General features: G+C 38.4%; 1 protein-coding gene across 6 annotated transcripts in view; it reads right to left on the bottom strand.

The window, feature by feature from the left end:
- The window catches only part of piezo2b (piezo-type mechanosensitive ion channel component 2b), a 91,981-nt gene that overhangs the window by 4,483 nt on the left and 67,901 nt on the right, over positions 1-19,597 (bottom strand). For 2 of the 6 annotated variants that reach the window (XM_082512928.1, XM_082512930.1), the window contains 19 exons: positions 19,099-19,205; positions 16,822-16,920; positions 15,939-16,059; positions 15,775-15,855; positions 14,996-15,162; positions 14,676-14,869; positions 14,135-14,308; positions 11,390-12,052; positions 10,545-10,803; positions 10,054-10,230; positions 6,336-6,663; positions 5,945-6,077; positions 4,826-4,973; positions 4,494-4,705; positions 4,142-4,300; positions 2,611-2,758; positions 1,890-2,078; positions 1,491-1,583; positions 815-984 (listed from right to left, as the gene is read on the bottom strand). In XM_082512928.1, coding sequence (XP_082369054.1) covers positions 815-984; positions 1,491-1,583; positions 1,890-2,078; positions 2,611-2,758; positions 4,142-4,300; positions 4,494-4,705; positions 4,826-4,973; positions 5,945-6,077; positions 6,336-6,663; positions 10,054-10,230; positions 10,545-10,803; positions 11,390-12,052; positions 14,135-14,308; positions 14,676-14,869; positions 14,996-15,162; positions 15,775-15,855; positions 15,939-16,059; positions 16,822-16,920; positions 19,099-19,205 — 3,622 coding nt within the window. The remainder of the gene's footprint in view (positions 1-814; positions 985-1,490; positions 1,584-1,889; positions 2,079-2,610; positions 2,759-4,141; positions 4,301-4,493; positions 4,706-4,825; positions 4,974-5,944; positions 6,078-6,335; positions 6,664-10,053; positions 10,231-10,544; positions 10,804-11,389; positions 12,053-14,134; positions 14,309-14,675; positions 14,870-14,995; positions 15,163-15,774; positions 15,856-15,938; positions 16,060-16,821; positions 16,921-19,098; positions 19,206-19,597) is intronic. The other 4 variants (XM_082512929.1, XM_082512933.1, XM_082512932.1 and 1 more) reach the window with 4 other exon arrangements.

Here is a 19,597-nt window from a genome sequence, read left to right as displayed (position 1 = left end):
CTCACTGTGGGAGAAATACTGACTCCCTGATTCCGAGACATGCCTGTTAAGAAGACAACTGTCCCCCAATAACATTTCACAGAGGAGACGCTCCCACCTGGGAAGAACCTACACTGAGGGCTGAATGCACCAGGTTAAGTGCTGTCACATCTAGCTTGTAAAACAGATGTGCAGATGTGTGAGGTGAGGGCCAGCATCCAGCTGAACACACCTCCTGGATGGAAATTGATTTAAAAAGAGCCCATGAGGTTGTAGTGGGGACCCCTAACGTGCCCCAGGCCAGCAGGAGGCTGAAGACCCCTGTTAGTATAGGCCACGGCAATTGCTCCTACTATCCAGTGGGAGAGGCACAGTTTGTGCTTTAGCCCAGCACACAAAAAGCTGGTCACCCTGGGTTCTGTCCATATAAACAGACAGAGCATAGACTGGACACAAGGTTGCTCCTCTGAGGTGAAAGGTGTCAGGTAAAAGCCCGGCAGTTCTATAGGGGAACATGTGCTCTGAAGGCTGGCCTTTCCCTTAGAGATGGGGTGAGGACTGTAGTATTTTGGAAGGGACTCCGAGTAGAGCAGCTACTCTTCCACATTGATAGGCACCAGTTGAGGTGATTATTGCACTTTTGCCAGAATGTCATTGATCTTACGTCTTTGGTCATACACTACTTGTAATGTGATGTCGATGCTCTTTAATAATTATCTTTTTTGTTTCATGATGATAAAATAAATAACTTAAATTTTATTACTTATTAATTAACCCTTTACTAACAGTTATTATAAAGTTTTAGCTATCTGGAAACACATTTGTCCCTGCGTACCTTTGCACAGACCAGGACACAGTGATGGAGAAATCCTCAGTAGAGTTCAACATCTCTATCAAGCTAGCTCTGCTGGGCGGACTGATGGTCCACAGAGAGTTGGAGCTGCCTTTCAATTGAGCAATGATCAGGTCCTCATTAATGTAGCTCTCCAGCCACTGCATGGCGTCCTAATCCAAACACAAAATCAAACAATTGGAATAAATATAATTCAGTCGCACTAAACCAATAATCTGTCAGCTAAGCAAGTTTAAATTAAGGTCAACATGCACACATACACAAATGGACTGTTGATTGTTAAAACTGTTTCAGATTCAACTATAATTCAACTATCTAACTATAATCTTCCACTGAATATTAGTACATATCTTTTTGTTTCCTTCAGGAAAAATTTATCCCCTGATTTAAGGGTATGGATGGATCTTGCTAACCAAATTTGCTAGCCTTGACCTTCTCAGTCAATACGTAAAATAAGCTTCCAAAACCAGTTGATGACATCATCGTTGTTACGTCGATCCTTTTTACTGTCTATGGTACTTTAGTAGAGAAAGAACTACTCGCATTATATGGGAACTACTTTACATCAGAGATAAAAAAGTATTTATTTCTCAAATTGAAAACACATTATGGTTTGTAAATTATGATCTTCTATTTGTATTTGATTTCGTATACTTACATCTTTCTTCTTATAATATTCTACAAAGTTGCGAAATTCCTTTTCCGTCACATGCCACAGTTGCTTTTGCTGCGCGCTCATGGTGAAGATGGGCTGTGGAAAGACAACGTTTTGAAAAAAGTCTAGTTAAAGGTGAATACACCTCTAATGATTTTAAACCAAGCACTTGTTTCTGGTGAACTTAATTTATTCATACAGATTAATGTGCAGTAACTGTTGTGAAACTATGCCTGATACACACATACAAACACACTACATTAAATCCTCCACCCTAAATACACTAAAATATCTCCCTCAGTCCACAGGTACCACATAACCATAAATGTTACCTCTAGACATTTGACAAAGGACCTGTGAAAAGAGGTGCCAATGATTTTATATAAGAAATTGTGTCCACACCTGAAAGCCTGCCAGTGTGATTTCAAACGAGACATCCAGCGGAGTGTTGACGACTCCAGCCACAGATTTCACGAGGGACATGAAGAGCAGCGGAAACCATACTATACAGATCAGCAGCACCACAATCATTCCTCCCATCCCATACTTCACCACTTTCTTCTTCTTCTGGCCTCGTGGCTGGGGATACCTCTGCAGAAGGATGACAGAGAGGACACTGAAATAAGTTACTGGTATTAGATGGAGAACGTAACACAGAATTCCCCCTGATCCTTTGCTTTAACAACAAAGTCAACGCAATTTTTTTTGACAAATTTGTAAAAGTAAAAATGTGCAAAAAGTTTCATGGAGGGATATATTTCAGACTGACTGGGTAACAACTACGAGAGAGCAGTGAATAAAGATATTTTCACTTTTGTTATTACAAATGCAGAGAGCTGTGCAAAATCTACACATCAGGCACAACTTTCTCATATGCAAGCTCTCTCTCTCTCTCTCTTTCTCTCTGCACAAATTTTTCACTATATATATATATATATATATATATATATATATATATATATATATATATATATATATATATACATATACATATATATATATATATATATAAGATTTACCTCCATAAATCACAAAAGTAAATTTCAGTTTAAATTCCAACATGACAGACACTGGCCCTGAAACAGATTTTTTTACACTACACTAGTGCCACGATGATAAACACCTTCTCTGACTCTCTCCAGCATTTCAGGATAAAGATGTGAGCGTAGATGTCCTCCACACAGATCCAGCTGGACAGAGACAGCGAAGTGTCGGTCCAAACCCAGTCCATCACGGCTCGGAGCTCCGTCAGGAAAGGTACTAGACGGAAACTGAAAACCACATATCTTCTTTATTAATCTGGCATAATGTGAAAGCTCATGATATTATTGCCTATATAACAAGATACTCCTTTAGTCTACAGCATACATGCCAAACTTATTTAGCTTCCTGAATTTAAACCATAGCGCATAGCCTTCACATGTAGAGTATTTTGGAACTACTCAATTTAATTTAATTCAATTTTATTTATATAGCATCAAATTACAACAACTGTTGCTTCAATTCACTAAATAACTTACTTTTAAACAATATGCAAAGATTTAGAAATATTTTTTTGTAATTTTAAATACATTTTTTATTTTAAATAGTAGTCATAGTTTTGTGTGGTTTCAGTCCTTTGTATTAAAGTCGGCATGACCATACAAGAAACAGCAGTGCACTGTATTTGTTTTCACACTGCTGGGCTCATCCTCTCCTTCGAGACATCCCTTCTCTTTGCTGGTAACCCGCCATGTATTTTAAAACACACATTAAATTGCTATTAAGTGAATAAAACCCATTTTTGTGGCTTTTTTATGATGAAGAAATAACACCAAAGATTCCTCTTTCATTCAGTTTAGCCAAAAAATAATGAATTTTTTGTTATCAATTATAGATGTGCGGAAAAGTGGATATAGATTAGGTAGAAAAAGTATTGTGTTTATTAATTTCACACCCTTTTATGCATAGCTTGACTTTCATATTTTTTAGTTCACACATGATCTGGAGGCCTTCCCAGTGGCCTGATGGTGATTTTCTTGTTGCTGGTAAACGGTGAACTCAATCAGCAAACAGAGCTGTGCAAAATCTACACATCAGGCACAACTTTCTCATATGCAAGCTCTCTCTCTTTCTCTCTGCAGCTTCCATGCACGCAGGCTCCACATGCAAACTCTCTCCCTCTCTCTGTTTCTGTCAGCAAGGCAGGCAGTGTGAACCATGTAATGTTAGACACATTGATCAGATAAATAAAGAAAAAGCAGAAGGGTGAGAGACGATGAAATACAGAAGCAGCTGAAAGTACCAGCTAGCAATAGGTCAGTCTAAAACACAAGCTAATACATCTTTGGATCTAGCTGTGCAGTCAAATAAGTAATAATAATGCATATAGTAATAAGCTCATAAATCGAAGTATCCAAACAGCATATTTTAGAGATCTGTTATGAATCTATTATAAATTTAATGTTAGTGCTTACCGTTTCAGCTGCATTAATGAATTAAATTCTAAATGCTAAACTGATCAAATATAACATAACTAGAGCGAAAACCAATGCTTATGTTTCTATACAATTCTCCTTGCAATTCTGCTTCACCAGCACCAGCAGCAGCAGCTAGCAGGGCCTTGGACATGTTTGTCCAGCTGGAAGAAATGAAACTCTCTCTGCATAACTCACCCCTGGAACAGGAAGAGGTTGACATAATTGTAGCTCTTTGTGAGGAAGTTTCCCAGAACACGGGTGGGATAACCACAGCGGATCTGATAGGCTGACAGCCCAAAGTAGATGCACTTGACAAAATACCACATCTGAGCGACTGTGTTCTCACTGAAACGTCTATGAAAGGAAGAAAACAAAGACAGCTGTTGAACTGAAAAAAGAATGCAGCTGGTTTTCTAACTTTGAAGAGCAAAATAAAAAAAAAAATGCACAAATATATTGGACGCCATGCTGTCAGATGTATTTTATCATTTAAATTAATTAGGATGATTCATCTCAGCTCTCACGTGAGCTAAGATGAAGCGCTTACTTGTCTGTGACCTTTGGCAGGATGAAGAACATCCAGAAGTGGATACCAAAGACCAGAATGACCTGGAAGATAACCTTGCCCATAACAGACTTTCGGAGGTAGAGGGCCCGGTCCACCACCATGGTGCCAAACTGGATCAACACCATGACGAGAAAAGCTCCCGGGACCTGATCCTCTGACAGCGATGATGTGATGTCCGCCGCTGAGTGTTTCTACAAGGAAAAGGTAAACATAAAAGTCAGTTTTATTAAGTCACGTAACAAAATTCTAATTGTTGTTGTCACTTGAGGTGAACACTGTCATTTTCTTCTGCAGATAAATTCAAAACTTACACCAAATGCCCAGAATCCAAACACAATGATGATGAAGTCAACCGTGTCAGCGAGGAACATCAGCACATAGACGTCGGTGACTGCGCTGTACTCTGGATGAATCAAGTTATAGAAAAACTGCCTGATGGGAAGATAGATACCCAAAACCCTACAGGGAGCAGAATCAGTGTTATTAGAAAGCGATCAAACAGACGCCTGAAGCTTTTTGTGTTTGTGACCTTTCTGAGACTGTGTCATTTTGTAAGGAATCTTTTACAAAGTTTCACATACTGAGGTCTGCGCAGAAGAGAATAATCAGCCTTCAGACTACTCTAAACACTAGGATGGAGGAATTTTTCAGTTGTTGGGTTTTAATGATGTCAGTGAGAATCTGATATTGCATCTACAGCCTCCTGTGTGAGCATCTGCCTGCTAATCAAACCCTCAGTTTGTTGAGGGAAGCCAATCAGAAGAACAAGAGCTTAAAGTGTCCTGTGCAGTTTAACTTAGTTTAATGATGAACTGGGGGTCTTACAAAAGGATAAGATAAACTGGGATTGTTTTTAACCATTAATCATACAAAGCTACTCTAAGTCCAAGAATAAAAATATGTAGTTGGAAATAAAGATAGTAAATCTGCTTTACATTTAAAAACCGCTTATAGGTTTTTTTCTGTGCGTTCAAACAAAATCACTTCAAACAAGTCTATATAACAGCACTTATTTCATATGAAGAGCTGAACTTATTTTGAGCAAAACATTGGGTTTCGGTTACTGTCTTACACATTATATCTGGGAAACCGCTCATTGCATTGCAATTAAATTTAGAACAATAACATGTTTGGAGTGTCTGTTGCAGCACTTACAAAAATGACAGTGAACGGTCTAACGGGAATGCTGTAATTAAAGATCCAAATTTAGACCTTTGAAAGGTTTAAGCTGCTGTATCACCACGGTGGTTTTCCACAGTGCATCTTACATCATTCATCAAGAATACTTGCTGAGCACACTTCTCAGCAATGCTCTCAAAACATTACAAGCACACTTTATAGTCAGTAAGAAGCTGTGGGTGGAATTAAAGAGAGAGAAAAAAGAAACACAGCCACTTCAACTTTTACAAAGCAGCTATGTTTTGTGCTACCGCTTTATGATGAAAGCTTTTGCTTTGAAGAGCTGCTCCCTCAGTTTCTCTATGATCATCTGTTTGCGGGTCTTCTGATGGACGCTGGCCTCGCTGCCGCTCTTGCGGCTGCTGTTGCGAGAAGCTGTACTTCCTGTGGAAACAATTTACATTTTCAGTTTTAAATGACCCGTGTCAAAGCTCTGAGTTACTGACAAACGCAATACCAATGCAAGACTTTCTATTTATCGTTATTTTTACTGTAAAGAACAAAGTTTACGGTTACCACAAAATATCATATTTCTTCCAGGTGTTTGTTTTACAGAAATACTGCAGCAGGGGATTTCTTAAATCCACCATCCAACAACAATTTAGTAGCAGGAAATAGCCAAAAGGGAAAAAAAGCCTTCACCTCTCTTAGATCTTGCAGAAGAGTGAAGAGATGGATGAGAAATGTGTGAGCCTCCACTGGAGCTCTTGCGCCGCTGGTAGGTCTGCTGCTGCTGCGAGTAGGGCACCTGAACGTGTCCTGAATCTATGGAGGTCCCGAAGTTTATGGACCTCAGGGTCTGATTGGAGCCTCTCCTTTCACTGTTTAGTGACAAGCCCGGTTCCGACTCCTTCTCACTCTCCTCGTCTTTTCTCTCGTCTTCAGACTCAGACTGACTTCTGACTTCTTCAGACTGACAAGGTGCCTCTTTCTTTACCTTGGGGTCATCCTCATCCCATAGACCATGGCACTGGTAATGAAAGGTGGAAGGACTGTTATTTCCATATCCAAATAAGATGAAAGTGAACAGGTTTTTTTCCCCAGTCATAAAGCTGTCCTACCCTCCAAAAAGAAAAGAAAAACATAAAAATATCACTAAAATCCCTGATACATGTAACCAATGAAGCCACAAACCCTCATCGTGGTAACAAATCTTTAATTTTTATCTCAGCGTTACTTCAAATACTTCAAATTCCCAACAACATAAATACATCTTCTTTGGTTCCTTTTACAATTTCTACAGGTAAAATAAAAAAAAACCTAAGTTTATATTATCTCTGCTACACTGAAAATAACATTTTTTCCCATAACGGTTTAGGGAGTAAATGTGACTGATCATTAGGTTTTATAACAGGACTCATTAGAAATAGAAGATGAGAGTGATCACAGTAATCGGCCTTTCAAATATTGAGAGGTGCACGACCAGCTGACAATACAACGTTAAAATCGCTATGTGACACCCACAACGAAAGTGACGCATCGAGCATAATGGAACTTTTATTTGGCTCTTTTTTGTAATATTTAATTGAGCAGTTTTGCTATTATTATTATTATTATTATTATTATTATTATTATTATTATTGTTGTTGTTGTTATAGTTATATGGGTTGATTCTATGCAGTATAATCTGTAAACTAAGTATAAGTGACCAAAAAATCAAATGCAAGGCTTCATAAAAAAGCTGGTCTTCTGTAAAAAAAAAAAAGAAAAAGAAAAAAAAAGGAAAATATCAGATAGCAATGACAACCCGCATTTTAGTCATTATATGACATAAAAATATTGGCAGCAACTAGCGTAACCCCTCAGCCTCAGCCTAGTAGATACACATGTGGTATCAATTTAAAAAATCCTTTGTTGCCTTGTTCTTAAATCTTATATCAGACAAGAATGGACAACATTCCTCTCTCAAAAGTCCAACAACTGGTTTCATTAGTTGCTACATGTTTACAGACTGTTGTTAAAAGAAGAGGGGCTCCTACACAGTGGTAAACATAGTTACAAGTAACGTGTTACTGTAATCCGATTACTTTTTTCAAGTAACAAGTAAAGTAAGGGATTACTATTGCAAAAACGGTAATTAGATTACCGTTACTTTCCCGTAGGAACGCTGCGTTACTGCGTTACTAAAACCGTGATTTTTTTGCGAGACTGTCTCATGACAGTGACGTAAGCGAGTGCGACGTTCGTGACAACAGCTGTGTGCAGATCAACAGTGGATCATATATCGAGTACGGAAAGAGCATGAGCATGCAGCGTTTAAAGCGTGGAAGTACTGACCTTACTTTGGGTTTGATTCCATAAAAAGTGACAAAAACATTAGTTTCCGCTGTGCGTGGGAAGAAAACGTCTTTTTACAGCGAAAAAAAACCCCTAAACTTCCAAGCAAGCACCCGAGTGCGCAACGACGTAATGAGAAATTCACAGAGAAACTCGCGGATTCTTCCACTGACCGCTGCGGCACACCTGCACCAGGGCAAACCTCCGCCTACCCTACTCCTGCTTTACAGGTGAAAAAACAGGAACAGGACCGCTGAGTCTTTGACTTTATTTATTTTCTGCTGTGTTTTACTTGCATCTATTTGAAAGAGTGAGTGTAAACACAAAAAAATATTTTATGTGCTGGAATGTGCAGAAAATAGGTTTAAATATTAAACAAATTTCTTCCAGTCAGAGAATGTTGCATATAATTAGATTTTTGCTTCATGCATAAAGTTAAAAGATTAAAACTAATAAAACAAGTTTTAAAAAGAGACTTTTTCATTTGATTACATTGTGTATGATGGATTATGCAGAAAAAGTAGAATTGGGCTGAAAGATCTATCACTTTATCACCTATTCAGGTTGTAAATTGTGTTTTTAAAAAGTAACTAAGTAACCAAGTAAATAAGTAATTAATTGCTCTTGAAAATAAGTAATCAGTAAAGTAACGGGATTACTTTTTTCAGTAATTAGTTACTGATTACTTTTTTCAAGTAACTTGACCAACACTGCCATTCTTCATGAAATAGTAAAATGTCTCAGTTTAAACATCTGATGTGTTTTCTATGACCTGATGCGAATATATGGGCTTATGAGATTTGCAAATCCTTTACATTTTACACAGAATCACAACATTTTTGGATATCAGGGTGTAATACAGTCCTTGTTTCACACAGAAATACTAAGAAATTTAATTTTTTTCCTTTAATACAGTAAATATTTTAAAGTAAACTATAGGGAATAAGTGGAAAAGAAAAATCAAACCACATGGGAGAAAAACTCTCTCAGAAGAGGCCTAACATTGACTCTTCATATTTTGCTTTCCCCCCTCACTAACAGAAGGGATTAGTTTGTTCTGGATGGATTTGGGAGAAAATGATACAAGAGGTGGGGTTTGGAATTTTTGGCAAAGATCCTTAGACTAGAATTAGGAGGCAACATTGGACATATTTTCACAAATCCAAATCAATTTAAACCATTACAAAATGTGCCAATATGCCAAAAAAAGCAGACATCTGCACAGTTTCTTTCCATAGGGCGTCACTCTCATGAATACTCAGCACTCTCTGTACTTAAACATTATACTATCATACCTGCTGCTGTACTGTTTTGCTCTGTACTGTAAATTTATAGTGTCCTCACCTATAGTATATACAGTAACTAGTCATCCATCCCTTATTTATTCGATAATTTTAGTCCATCATGTGTACCATTGCACCATAATATGCTATGTATGTCTGTGTCATGTTGATAGTATTGTCTGTCGTTTACTCTTTTCTCTACACTGAGAGCAAAGAATGATCTCGAGCCCAATTCCTTGTCAGTGCACACATACTTGGTCAATAAATCTAAGTCTGATTCTAAAAGACACTATCTTCATTTTTAAGAAAATATCACAGACTAGCTAGCTCCAAGTGTCATTGTGTATCCAGAAGGATATCTCATTTCATGTTTACAGCTTTGGAGATATGCAGTCTTAAACTGCTTTTGTTTCATTTGTTGATAATAAACTGTGCAGAACAATCCAGCAGGGACATCTAAATTGCTCAAATACTGGCTTTTCATTCAGTTTTGTGTATCAGCCAGCCTGTGCTGCCAAAAGCTGGTACTTATTAATACTGGCCTTCTCAGATGCATAAATCAGTCCATAAAATGTGCAAAGGAATTTTATTTTGTCTGCAGATATTTGAAATATATTTTCTGTCTCTCTGAAAATTAATTCATGATGAAATATCAAGTCAGTGATGTCATGAATAACAAGACACATATAACGAGTGTACTTCAGGAGAATCAACTCTAAAAACAGTATGCGGCGATAGTTTTTTATGGTCTTTGTTTTCATGTGAGGGAGACGTCTATATATTTCTGTGTTTGCCCACACCTTCAGGATGGACCTGTGAAAGAAGAGAGCCAGTAACTGGACCAGGTCGTAGTGGACGTAACCGTCTTTCTTCTCCACACCAATGATGTTGGGAGGGTGAAGAGGTTTGTTCTTGTCTACGCTCGAGTGGAACGGGAAGAAGCCAAACTGGAAGAAGTATTTGATGACGATGGTGACCTGGAAGGAAAACATCATCAATCAATTTGAAATACACACCAAGTCCGACTTTTACTCTGGAACCTGATGATTATCTGCTAGACTAAATGCTGTTATGTTCCCTGTTGCCTTTTTTTCATCTTAACTTTGTAGTATTCACTGTGGACAAAACCAACAATCTTTTCCTTTATGTTTAGATCCTTTATCTACTTCATTTCCCCCCAAAAAAGACATCTGAAATTTGAAAATTAATGATAGAAACACACAGTTACTTAACAATTTCTTGAAAATCTTAGTTATTTATTTTGCAACATCATCATCATGTTTGTCTGCACCTCAGTATAGATGATGACAGTCATCCAGTAGCGCTTGCTGGGCCGTGGAACAGACAACATTGCCCAGAGAAAGATGGTAATGGGAAGGACCAGCGTAACACAAGAGGCTGACACCAAGTGGTTTATGATGATGACCAGGTAGCACACCAACTCTGAGTGAGCCACCAGCATGTTGTAGAGGGCGTAGCAAAGCTGGAGGAACAGAGGCTGGTTTTGGTAGAATTTATCTGACTGCTCCAGCTCCTCGTCATAAAACATCCTGGACAGACAGAGGAGGCATTAATGGAGGTTGTAACAGTGAAAAACTATTTGTGTTTGATTTTTTTTTTTAAAGACAGAAATTATATCACAACTGAATGACTCTAGAGACAGATAGTTTACTCTCAGAAGGCTTTAAGTCGGGGGTATCAAACATAAGGCCTGGGGGCCAATATTGTCACAGCAAGGAATTGAATCGGGCCCATTAGACAGCTTTAGAAAATGTCAAGGAGTGAATAGATTTGAACTCTTAACTGTAATATCATAGGTTTTACAGCTTTTTCTATTTATAAGGGCTGCCGTTCATAATAGACCAAAGTAATTAACAGAAAAACAATTAAATAACAGGAAAGTTCCTGTTTTTCCACGGTAAATGAACAAAACCTTCATATCTTATAATTACAGGACACTCTGCTTAATGAATTCCCATAACTTTTGCAGACATTTTACACATTTGTCACATGATTTCACTGCTCTGCCCTACTTAAGATCATAGTGAGCTCTATGTGTGGCTCAGCATGTAAAATGAGTTTGACATCCCTGCTTTAAGGTCTAAAACTTTAATCAATATATTTTTTTTAACTTACTTGTTGAGCAACAGTTCACTGGCCGTCAGTTCAGTAGTCATAGAGGGCAACATGATGTCCGACCTGCTGTCTGAGCGGCTGTCTGAGGTCATGACCATGCACCTCTTCCTATCTGTGTCACTCTCATCGTCACTAACTTCCAAGCGGTCAAAGCTGACTGCCTTGCTGTAGCTGGGAGGCACATCCGCATCAGATGTTTTAGAGGCATCTGTATCTGGAGTGTAGAGCAGCTCTGTTTGACCCTCCGTAGGCATGAGGTCCTGCTGTCCTGCACCATCTTCACTCTCAGTGATGAACTCTTTCTCCTGGGCAGAAGGAGAAGCGTGTAACTCTTCCACTCTTAAGGAGGGGCCCTCATCTGGACCAAAAGACTCCCAGGGAGCCTCCTCTCTCTCCTGGTCCTGCTGTTCCTGTAGTCCTTCTTCACCCTCTAATCCCTTCTGCCCTTCCTCGACCACCTCTTCTTCCTCTTCTTTTTTTTCTTTCTCCCTGGGCTCTCCATCACTCAATGCCACACCCTCAGCCTCCCCAATCTCATCAAACTGTTGAGATTCCCAGGGAACTTGCTGCTTGTCTTCCACTTGATCGTGCTCATCCTCCACTTCTTCTATGGTATCAGTAGTTCCCTGTCTAGAGTAAATTATGACACACTGGGTTGGCTCACTGTGAACGAGAAGACAAAACAAAACAGGGATTGTGTCAGATGTATCAATTTATTTGTACTTTCTAAATATTGATTTGGGTTCTCACTATATCTGGAATAAATAAAAAACTGGCATCAAGCAGAAAGCAAGCGTGTAGACACACTAATACATTTTTAGACTACATTAACCCGTATTATGGAGTTTTACTTGTAAGCACTGACAGGACCTAAAAATGTTTAAGGGCAAATTTCTGCATTAAAAAATATATTACTTTAATCCACCTGTTTAGCCTGTTTTAACTTATTGGCAAGTTATTCACAAATTATGGGTTAACACAACAGGAGTTGTTTTTTTACAGTGCTTCAAAAAAAGTGTTTGCCCCCATCCTGATTTCCTAGTGTCTTGCATATTTGTCACATTTACATGTTTCAGACCATCAAACCCGAGTAAATACAAAATGCAGTTTTTAAATAATGTTTTTATTGATTAAGGGAGAAAAGTTATCCAAGCCTACCTGGTCCTGTGTGAAAAAGTAATTGCCCCTTTTGTTAAATCATGAATTAACGGTGATTAACCACATTTTTTGGAAAATTGAGTTCAGTTTGACTAAACACACTCACGCCTGGCAGACCTGTTGAATCAAGAAATCACTTAAATAGAATCTGTCTGAGAAGCAGGCAAAAAGTTCTCAAAAAGCAACACATCATGTCACGATCTAATGAAACACCTGAGAAACAAAGACACTGACATCTTTCATCTGGAAAAGCTTACAAAACCATTTCCAAGGTTTTGGGACTCCATTGAACCACGATGAGAGCCATTATATACAAATGGAGAAAACTTGGAACAATGGTGAAGCTTCCCAGGAGTGACGGGCCAGCCAAAACTACTCCAAGAGTACACTGATGACTCATCCAGGAGGTAACAAAAGACCCCAGAACAACATTAAAGAACCACAGGCTTCACATGTCTCAGTTAAGGTCAGAGATCATGATTCAACAATAAGAAAGAGACTGGGGGGAAAAGTCATCCATGGGAGAGTTCAAGGGGAAAACCAGTGCTGACCAAAAAGAACACAAAGGTCTGTCTTACATTTGCCAAGAAACATCTGGATGATCCTCAAGACTTTGGGGAAAATACTCTGGGGACCGGCAAACAAAGGCTGAACTCTCAAGATTTTAGTCGTGTTACATCTGGCGTAAAAGTAAAACAGCATTTCACAAAAGGAACCTCATACCAAGAATAAAATATGGTGGTGGTAGTGTGATGGTCTGGGGCTGTTTTGTTGACTCAGGACCAGGAAGATTTGCTGTGATAAATGGAACCAGGAATTCTGTTGTCTAGCAAAACATCCTATAGGAGAATGTCCAGCCATCAGTTCCTGACCTCAAGCTGAAACACACATTGGTTCTGCAGCAGGACAACGATCCACAACGCACCAGCAAGTCCAACTCTGAATGGCTTTAGAAAACAAAAATGAAGACTATGGAGTGAAAAAAAATAGGAAATCAGGAAGGGGTCAAACACTATTTCACACTGCTGTATGTATCACATTCTGGATTGATCATCTCAGTGTTGCATGACTGGCAGAGCCTCTGGACAATCACAATTCCAAATAATGGTCCTTCTGCCTTTTCAGTATAATGATAACCATAACAGAAGAATAATAGCTGGTTAGCGCAGAAGGCTAAGATGCACTTTAACAAATATGCTGTTAAAGTTCATCTTGTGACCATGAAAGAAATCAAGCAGACATCATTTGGGACAGTTGGAACAGCAAACCATTAGAAAGGAACTCTCCCTGTCAAAGTAAAACTACTGTTCGGTCCAACCCAAAAAAAGAAAGAGGCAGTTGTTTAAAAGAAGCAGGTCACAATTTACAAAACCCCTTCTTGTAACAATACTATTACTGAACAACAACTTGTGTTTAAGGTTAAAAATGGATTTGTGACAGAATGAAATACAAAAGTAAAAAAGTTTGAAATAGAAATCATGCAGTGATTCAGCAGACGTTAATAATCAATGCAAGACTGATGAAAACACAAAAAAGACAGAAGAGATGCAATGATATTTTCTGTGTGTACATGCAAAGGCCCAGCACCTGGATATGAAGCTGCTGCCGCTGTCCACTGATGAGCTGGACATATCCAGCCTAGGTGATCTTTTAAGTTTGGGCCTGGCACGCTCACTGGTTTTGGGAATGCACTCTGGCATTGCATCCAAGTCTTCCAAGGTGGATTGACGAGAAAACAGTGTGGTGGCGTCAGTGCAGCCACTGATAGGTTGTGAGAGTGACAAATGGGATGATCAGTGGTAAGAAGGATGACATGAAATCTATGTTATGTTAAACAAAAGAGATGATATTCTGCAAATAAAAAGCATCTGTAAAGATCATAGATCATGTGATGATTAACACAAAGATACAGTAAAGCATTTTGGTGAAATGGCTCAGTGTGATGATAATGTGCTGATAGAAAACTATGATAAGTAGGAAGTTTTTTTCTTGTTTGTTTTTAATGCATTGAAGCAGTAAACGTATACAGGTTTTTACATTCACATTTGCACAATACTGCACATAAAGACAACCTGAAACCGTTCATGATGGCATCTCGTTTAGTCTTCACATTGCACTGCTAATCTACCTGGACATGCTCTCTCTGGAGGCCGTGGACTCCTGGCTCTCCATCCGGTAACCTCCTCGCCTTCTGCGGACCCCGATGGAGCCCGAGACTGAGTCGTCCTCGCTCAGCACATCCATGCTTGCCTGTCTGGACATGTTAAGCCTCATGGCCTTGTGGTAATAAACATGGATGCTCTCTCTGGATGGCACGTTACCCTGGTGGGAGGAGAAGAGATCTGATCATACGTATTCCACTGAGTGATTTTATAAATGATTCAGTGAAAGCACATTTAAACTAACCCTACTTCTACATGTTTAAGGTCACTGCAGAGAGCTGCATACCTTCTTGACCTCTCGAGTCAGCATGCAGCGCTCTAAACGCAGCACAGTGGAGATGTCAATGTACTCTCTGCACATTTCATTCATCCATTTAGTGAAGCTTTCCACCGTCGTCTGGAAGAGCATCCAAGTGACCTTGATGATGTTGAACACTCGTTTGATGATGTTATCTGAGGAAGAGCACACAACAGAAAATGCATTAAACGTGGTCGAATTAAAAACTCATACTTAAATAAACCTTTTCATTAAATAATTGACAGTGTTGTATGTCCGAATGCCAGTAAAATTCCTTGAAATAATGATTTCAGTAATTCCTGCCTTAGTTCCTATCATCGTTGGGATCCTGATTTGCTGTGATTGTCCATGGGAGTCTAATCGCCAAATAGCTAGATTGATTTTTTATATTAATATATCACATTTAATTCCTACTAATTATCGCTCCTTATTGAACTAAGGTTATTGCACCCATAAATCTGTTTGGTTTTACAGGGGATTTACAAAAGTTGCACCGTTTTCTAAACACATACACGTTAATCAATTACAGTATCAAGTCCAAAAAGTATGACATTATTTCTGGTTGTTTTATTTGCTGAAACAGCAGGTTCATGAACCAGCAATCTAATAAATATTAATCTGATTTAATCACTGAAAATAATGATAGCATAAAGATTCCCACTCAAAAATACATTTTAATATGTATACCAGTTTTTCTCATGATGGAGAATTTGGTCAGTGTAAATTGGAGAGCTGTAATTTGTAAAACTGAGTGTCATAAAACCAACCTGGGCCACCAGATTTCTTGTTCTCATCGTCTTTTTCTTGCCCATCAGACAGCTCGCCAAGGTCGATGGTCACACGACCTGCTGATGTACAGTACAGATAGTTTAGTATAAATTTAAAGTCTGTTTCAAGTCAGGAAAAAATTTCCTTTCTAGAGCTGACTTACCATCTTTCTTGCTTTTTCTGTGTCTAACTCCTTTCGTGTATCTCTTCCAAAATTTGCGCTTCGCTTTGCCTCGCGCCCTGAGAGCAGCTTTGGGGTCTGTGATCCAGGTTTGATACATATACTGGAGAAAGGAGGGTAGCAGTTAAGTTTTAATGAACGTCGCTGAGGGGAATTATGCCAAAGCCACAACAGAAAAAAAAATATTACAAAGTTTATATATAATCATTAAAAGTCATGTAAATGTTATGCTGCTCTATTTTAGTATTTCTTAAAACTAGCCTAGAAATAAAATCAACAATTCATCATAGTGAACGTTCATATGATTAAAATACCAATTACATCTTTTATTTGCCTTTTAAACAAAATATGCTTGAGATTTCTTTAATGCAAGACCACCATCACCTTACTTTACACCAAATCTTTACAAAAAAGGAAAGAAAAGCGAGGGAGATAATTTTCAAAACAGTTTTTTAACTCTGACTTTGATTTCTAAAACTTGTGTAACAACCTATAATATCTATTTTACACCCAAAAAAAATCTTTACCAGGAATAGGGACCACAGATCAAATTTGAATTATGTTGTACGTTACATATGTGATAGATCGTCAGAGCAGCGGGCCACATAAAATGGCCATGACACACATGCAAACACCAATCAGTCAGACAGTAACAATACATGGTACAAAAACATTCTCATTCCAAGTCGAATTTGGTGATCTATGTAAGTTTAGTGTTTTGGAACTGGGTGAATAAACACATCTATTAATTTACAGCATGTTCACCAAACACGAGCTGGAAAGGCAGTTGTCTGTGGTGTTAGTTGTTATTTGAACTGGCAGATGTTCACAGAGAGAGCCAGCTGTGTTAGATGAGGGTGAATACCTTGCCTGCCTTCACTACATACTGCAGCACAGTTTTAGGCAGCTTAATGACAGATTTGGGTAAAGCCAGAAGAGCGGAGACAAACTTCCCAATAGCTCTCTGAAGAGAGGAAACAGAGTGGGGAGAGGGTTAGTAGAAAACAATTTCATACTGTTAGAAACAACAGAGGTTAATTATGTTAGGAGGCAGTAAACAAGAGGAGGACTTCAAAGCAAAATTATAGGTGTTTATTGAAAGGTTAGTGCCTACTGTATCACAAATCACATATTGTACTGCGCAAAACTCTTCTTTATATTTTTCTAAGAAAATGGGCTATAGGTCCAGTTATTTATTTAAACATGTGCAAACATGCATGGAAAGTGTACAGTATGTACAGTACAGAGTTTAAAATTTAATGAGCTTGACAGTCAATATTTGGTATTATCACCATTATTCTTAAACACAGCCTGAGCAGTCTTCAGGAATAGTTCTCCAGGCTTTTTGAAGGACATTCAAAGCTCTACTTTGTATGTTGGTGGTCTTTTGGTCTGTTCTCTATCAAGATGATCCCATACTGCTTCAATGATGTTGATGTGCAGGCTCTGGGGAGACCAATCCATCACTGTCAGTGTCTCACTGTATGGTTTTTCTATCCAGGTACACTTTTACTGCATTGGCAGTAAAGGTTTGGGATCATTGTCAAGCTGTTAAATGAAGCTGCTCTCAATAAGATGCTTTCCATTGCTAGCTGACATGCAGTCCCAAACCGTAACAGAAACTACACCGTGTTTTACAGATGACTGCACTCATCTCTTCTTGACCTGATGAGAATTTGAACCAAAAATTTAAAATTTTTATTCCAGTTCTTGTGTTTGTTAATTTGATGTACCTTGTACACCAGTGCCCTGTTTCTCAAGGACATGACTTTAAGATACTGTTCATCTACAGTAGATGGTGTTTTTCTTCTGTACAAAAATGTATAGACACTGGTTCTATACTTGTTCACCCCTTAAGTTAGGAGCCTTTTAATGGTTGGATGACTCATAGGCCAGTGTTAAGTGGTTTAACAAATGAAAAAGCATTCCTCTAATAAAAATAGTCAGGTAGACAGACTGGACTGAAAATGAGCGAAAAAGAAGTCAATGTCCGAAGAAAACCTTTGGGAAACCTTCAGAAAGCCTGGGCACTTATTGTTCAAATCCACTTTAAAAATGACAGCTCTGGCTGCTTGGAAACAAAATATAAAGAAATAAAGGGTGGCTTAAGACTTTTGCACAGTATCATACATCCCAACTTCTACATTTAACCCAGGAAAACAGGAATGAACAGTACTGTAAGTGTAAAACTCTTTCTAGGTGATATCTTTATATATACTTATTATATTATATATACTTATACTTTATATACTTAATTTTCATTCATCAGTTGGTGTGTTTGTGATAGTGGGAGGGTTACAGACATGAGTTGAGAAAGAGGCCAGAAAAACAGGCTATAGTTGTGGTTACAACATGATGAAGTAGTCTTCCATTGTGTTACATTGTATACACAAATGAAATGTTATGAAGTGTTATGTCTACCTGTGGATGTGAGGACAGAAAAAAAACATTGCTCACTCATACACAGAGGTACGCAGTACTACAAATACTGCTGTATTTCCTCTTTCCAGAATGACACCTTTGTGTTTTAAACTTCATTTGCTTCTCCACTTCTGCTTTAAACATAGTAAATGAGCCAATATGACATCATTCACTATTTTGGATGTTGCTATTCTGTTTTTTTAAAAAGCAAACATCAGAAGTGATGGGTGGATGTGCTTGAGAAACCGAGGAACCTGCAAACTCATGGAGTAACAAGTTGTCAATCAGAAAGTATACGCTGGTTTATCATCTAATTTATAAATTTTTAAAAAGAGCATCACATTGTATTCAGCAAGACTTTGAAAATAGTGACTGACATCATAAACTCTTTAGGAAAGTGTTACTGTGTCTATAAATCATGGGAGAAATAGGGTAATTTTCCCATAGACTTCTGTATAATCAGATTTGTTTTTACAATGCGAGGAGCTGCCCCCTACTGGCCATTTGAAACAATGCAACCTGCATTCGCTTTGCTTTTACGATCCAAGGCAACGTCCACCTTTTACATATAGTTTACTATAGTTGTAAAGAAAAGTAATAGCTTAGAGAAGCCAATTAAAAACTATTTTGTAAAAAAGGACATCCATAACCATGTTCTTCTCCTTAAAATCTCTTTGGGAGAATCACAGCATTTCCCACTCTGAAGCCAAAATATAACCACCTGAAATGCTGACTTCTTTGGTGGATCGTCATCTTTTTTCTCTTCTTCCTCCTCTGCTTCTTCTTCACTGTCAGTTTCAAACAAGTAGTAGTCTCCACTTCTAACCACTGAGGGGCAGAGCGCAAAGCACTGTTACATTCACTCAAACACAGGCTGAAGTCATTTATTGCTTTTATGACATTAAAAAAAAAGCAACAGAAGGTTCTCTTGCTGTAAGGAAGAAACACAACCACATTAAACTCTACATATTTCTCTATCAAACATTTGCATATATCTATGGCTCGTTATGATATAGACGCACTTTTAAGAGGATGAAACCACACGTTAGTAAAATTAACGAAAGTATGAGCAGAAAACACAATGAGGAATGTCTGTTATTCTCATATTTCAGTCGCCCTGGAGTGACTCCAGTCTACAGTAGTTAAGTGTTAGAAGCAATGGGATAGACAAGGCTGACTTATGTCCTTGAACAGAACCGCAGTGGGCAGGAGATGAGGGG

Source organism: Aulonocara stuartgranti, assembly GCF_965226115.1.
Source record: "Aulonocara stuartgranti genome assembly, chromosome: 18".
Lineage (NCBI taxonomy): Eukaryota > Metazoa > Chordata > Actinopteri > Cichliformes > Cichlidae > Aulonocara > Aulonocara stuartgranti.
Note: the sequence above shows the minus strand (reverse complement) of the source record. Positions and strands in the feature narration are given on the sequence as shown.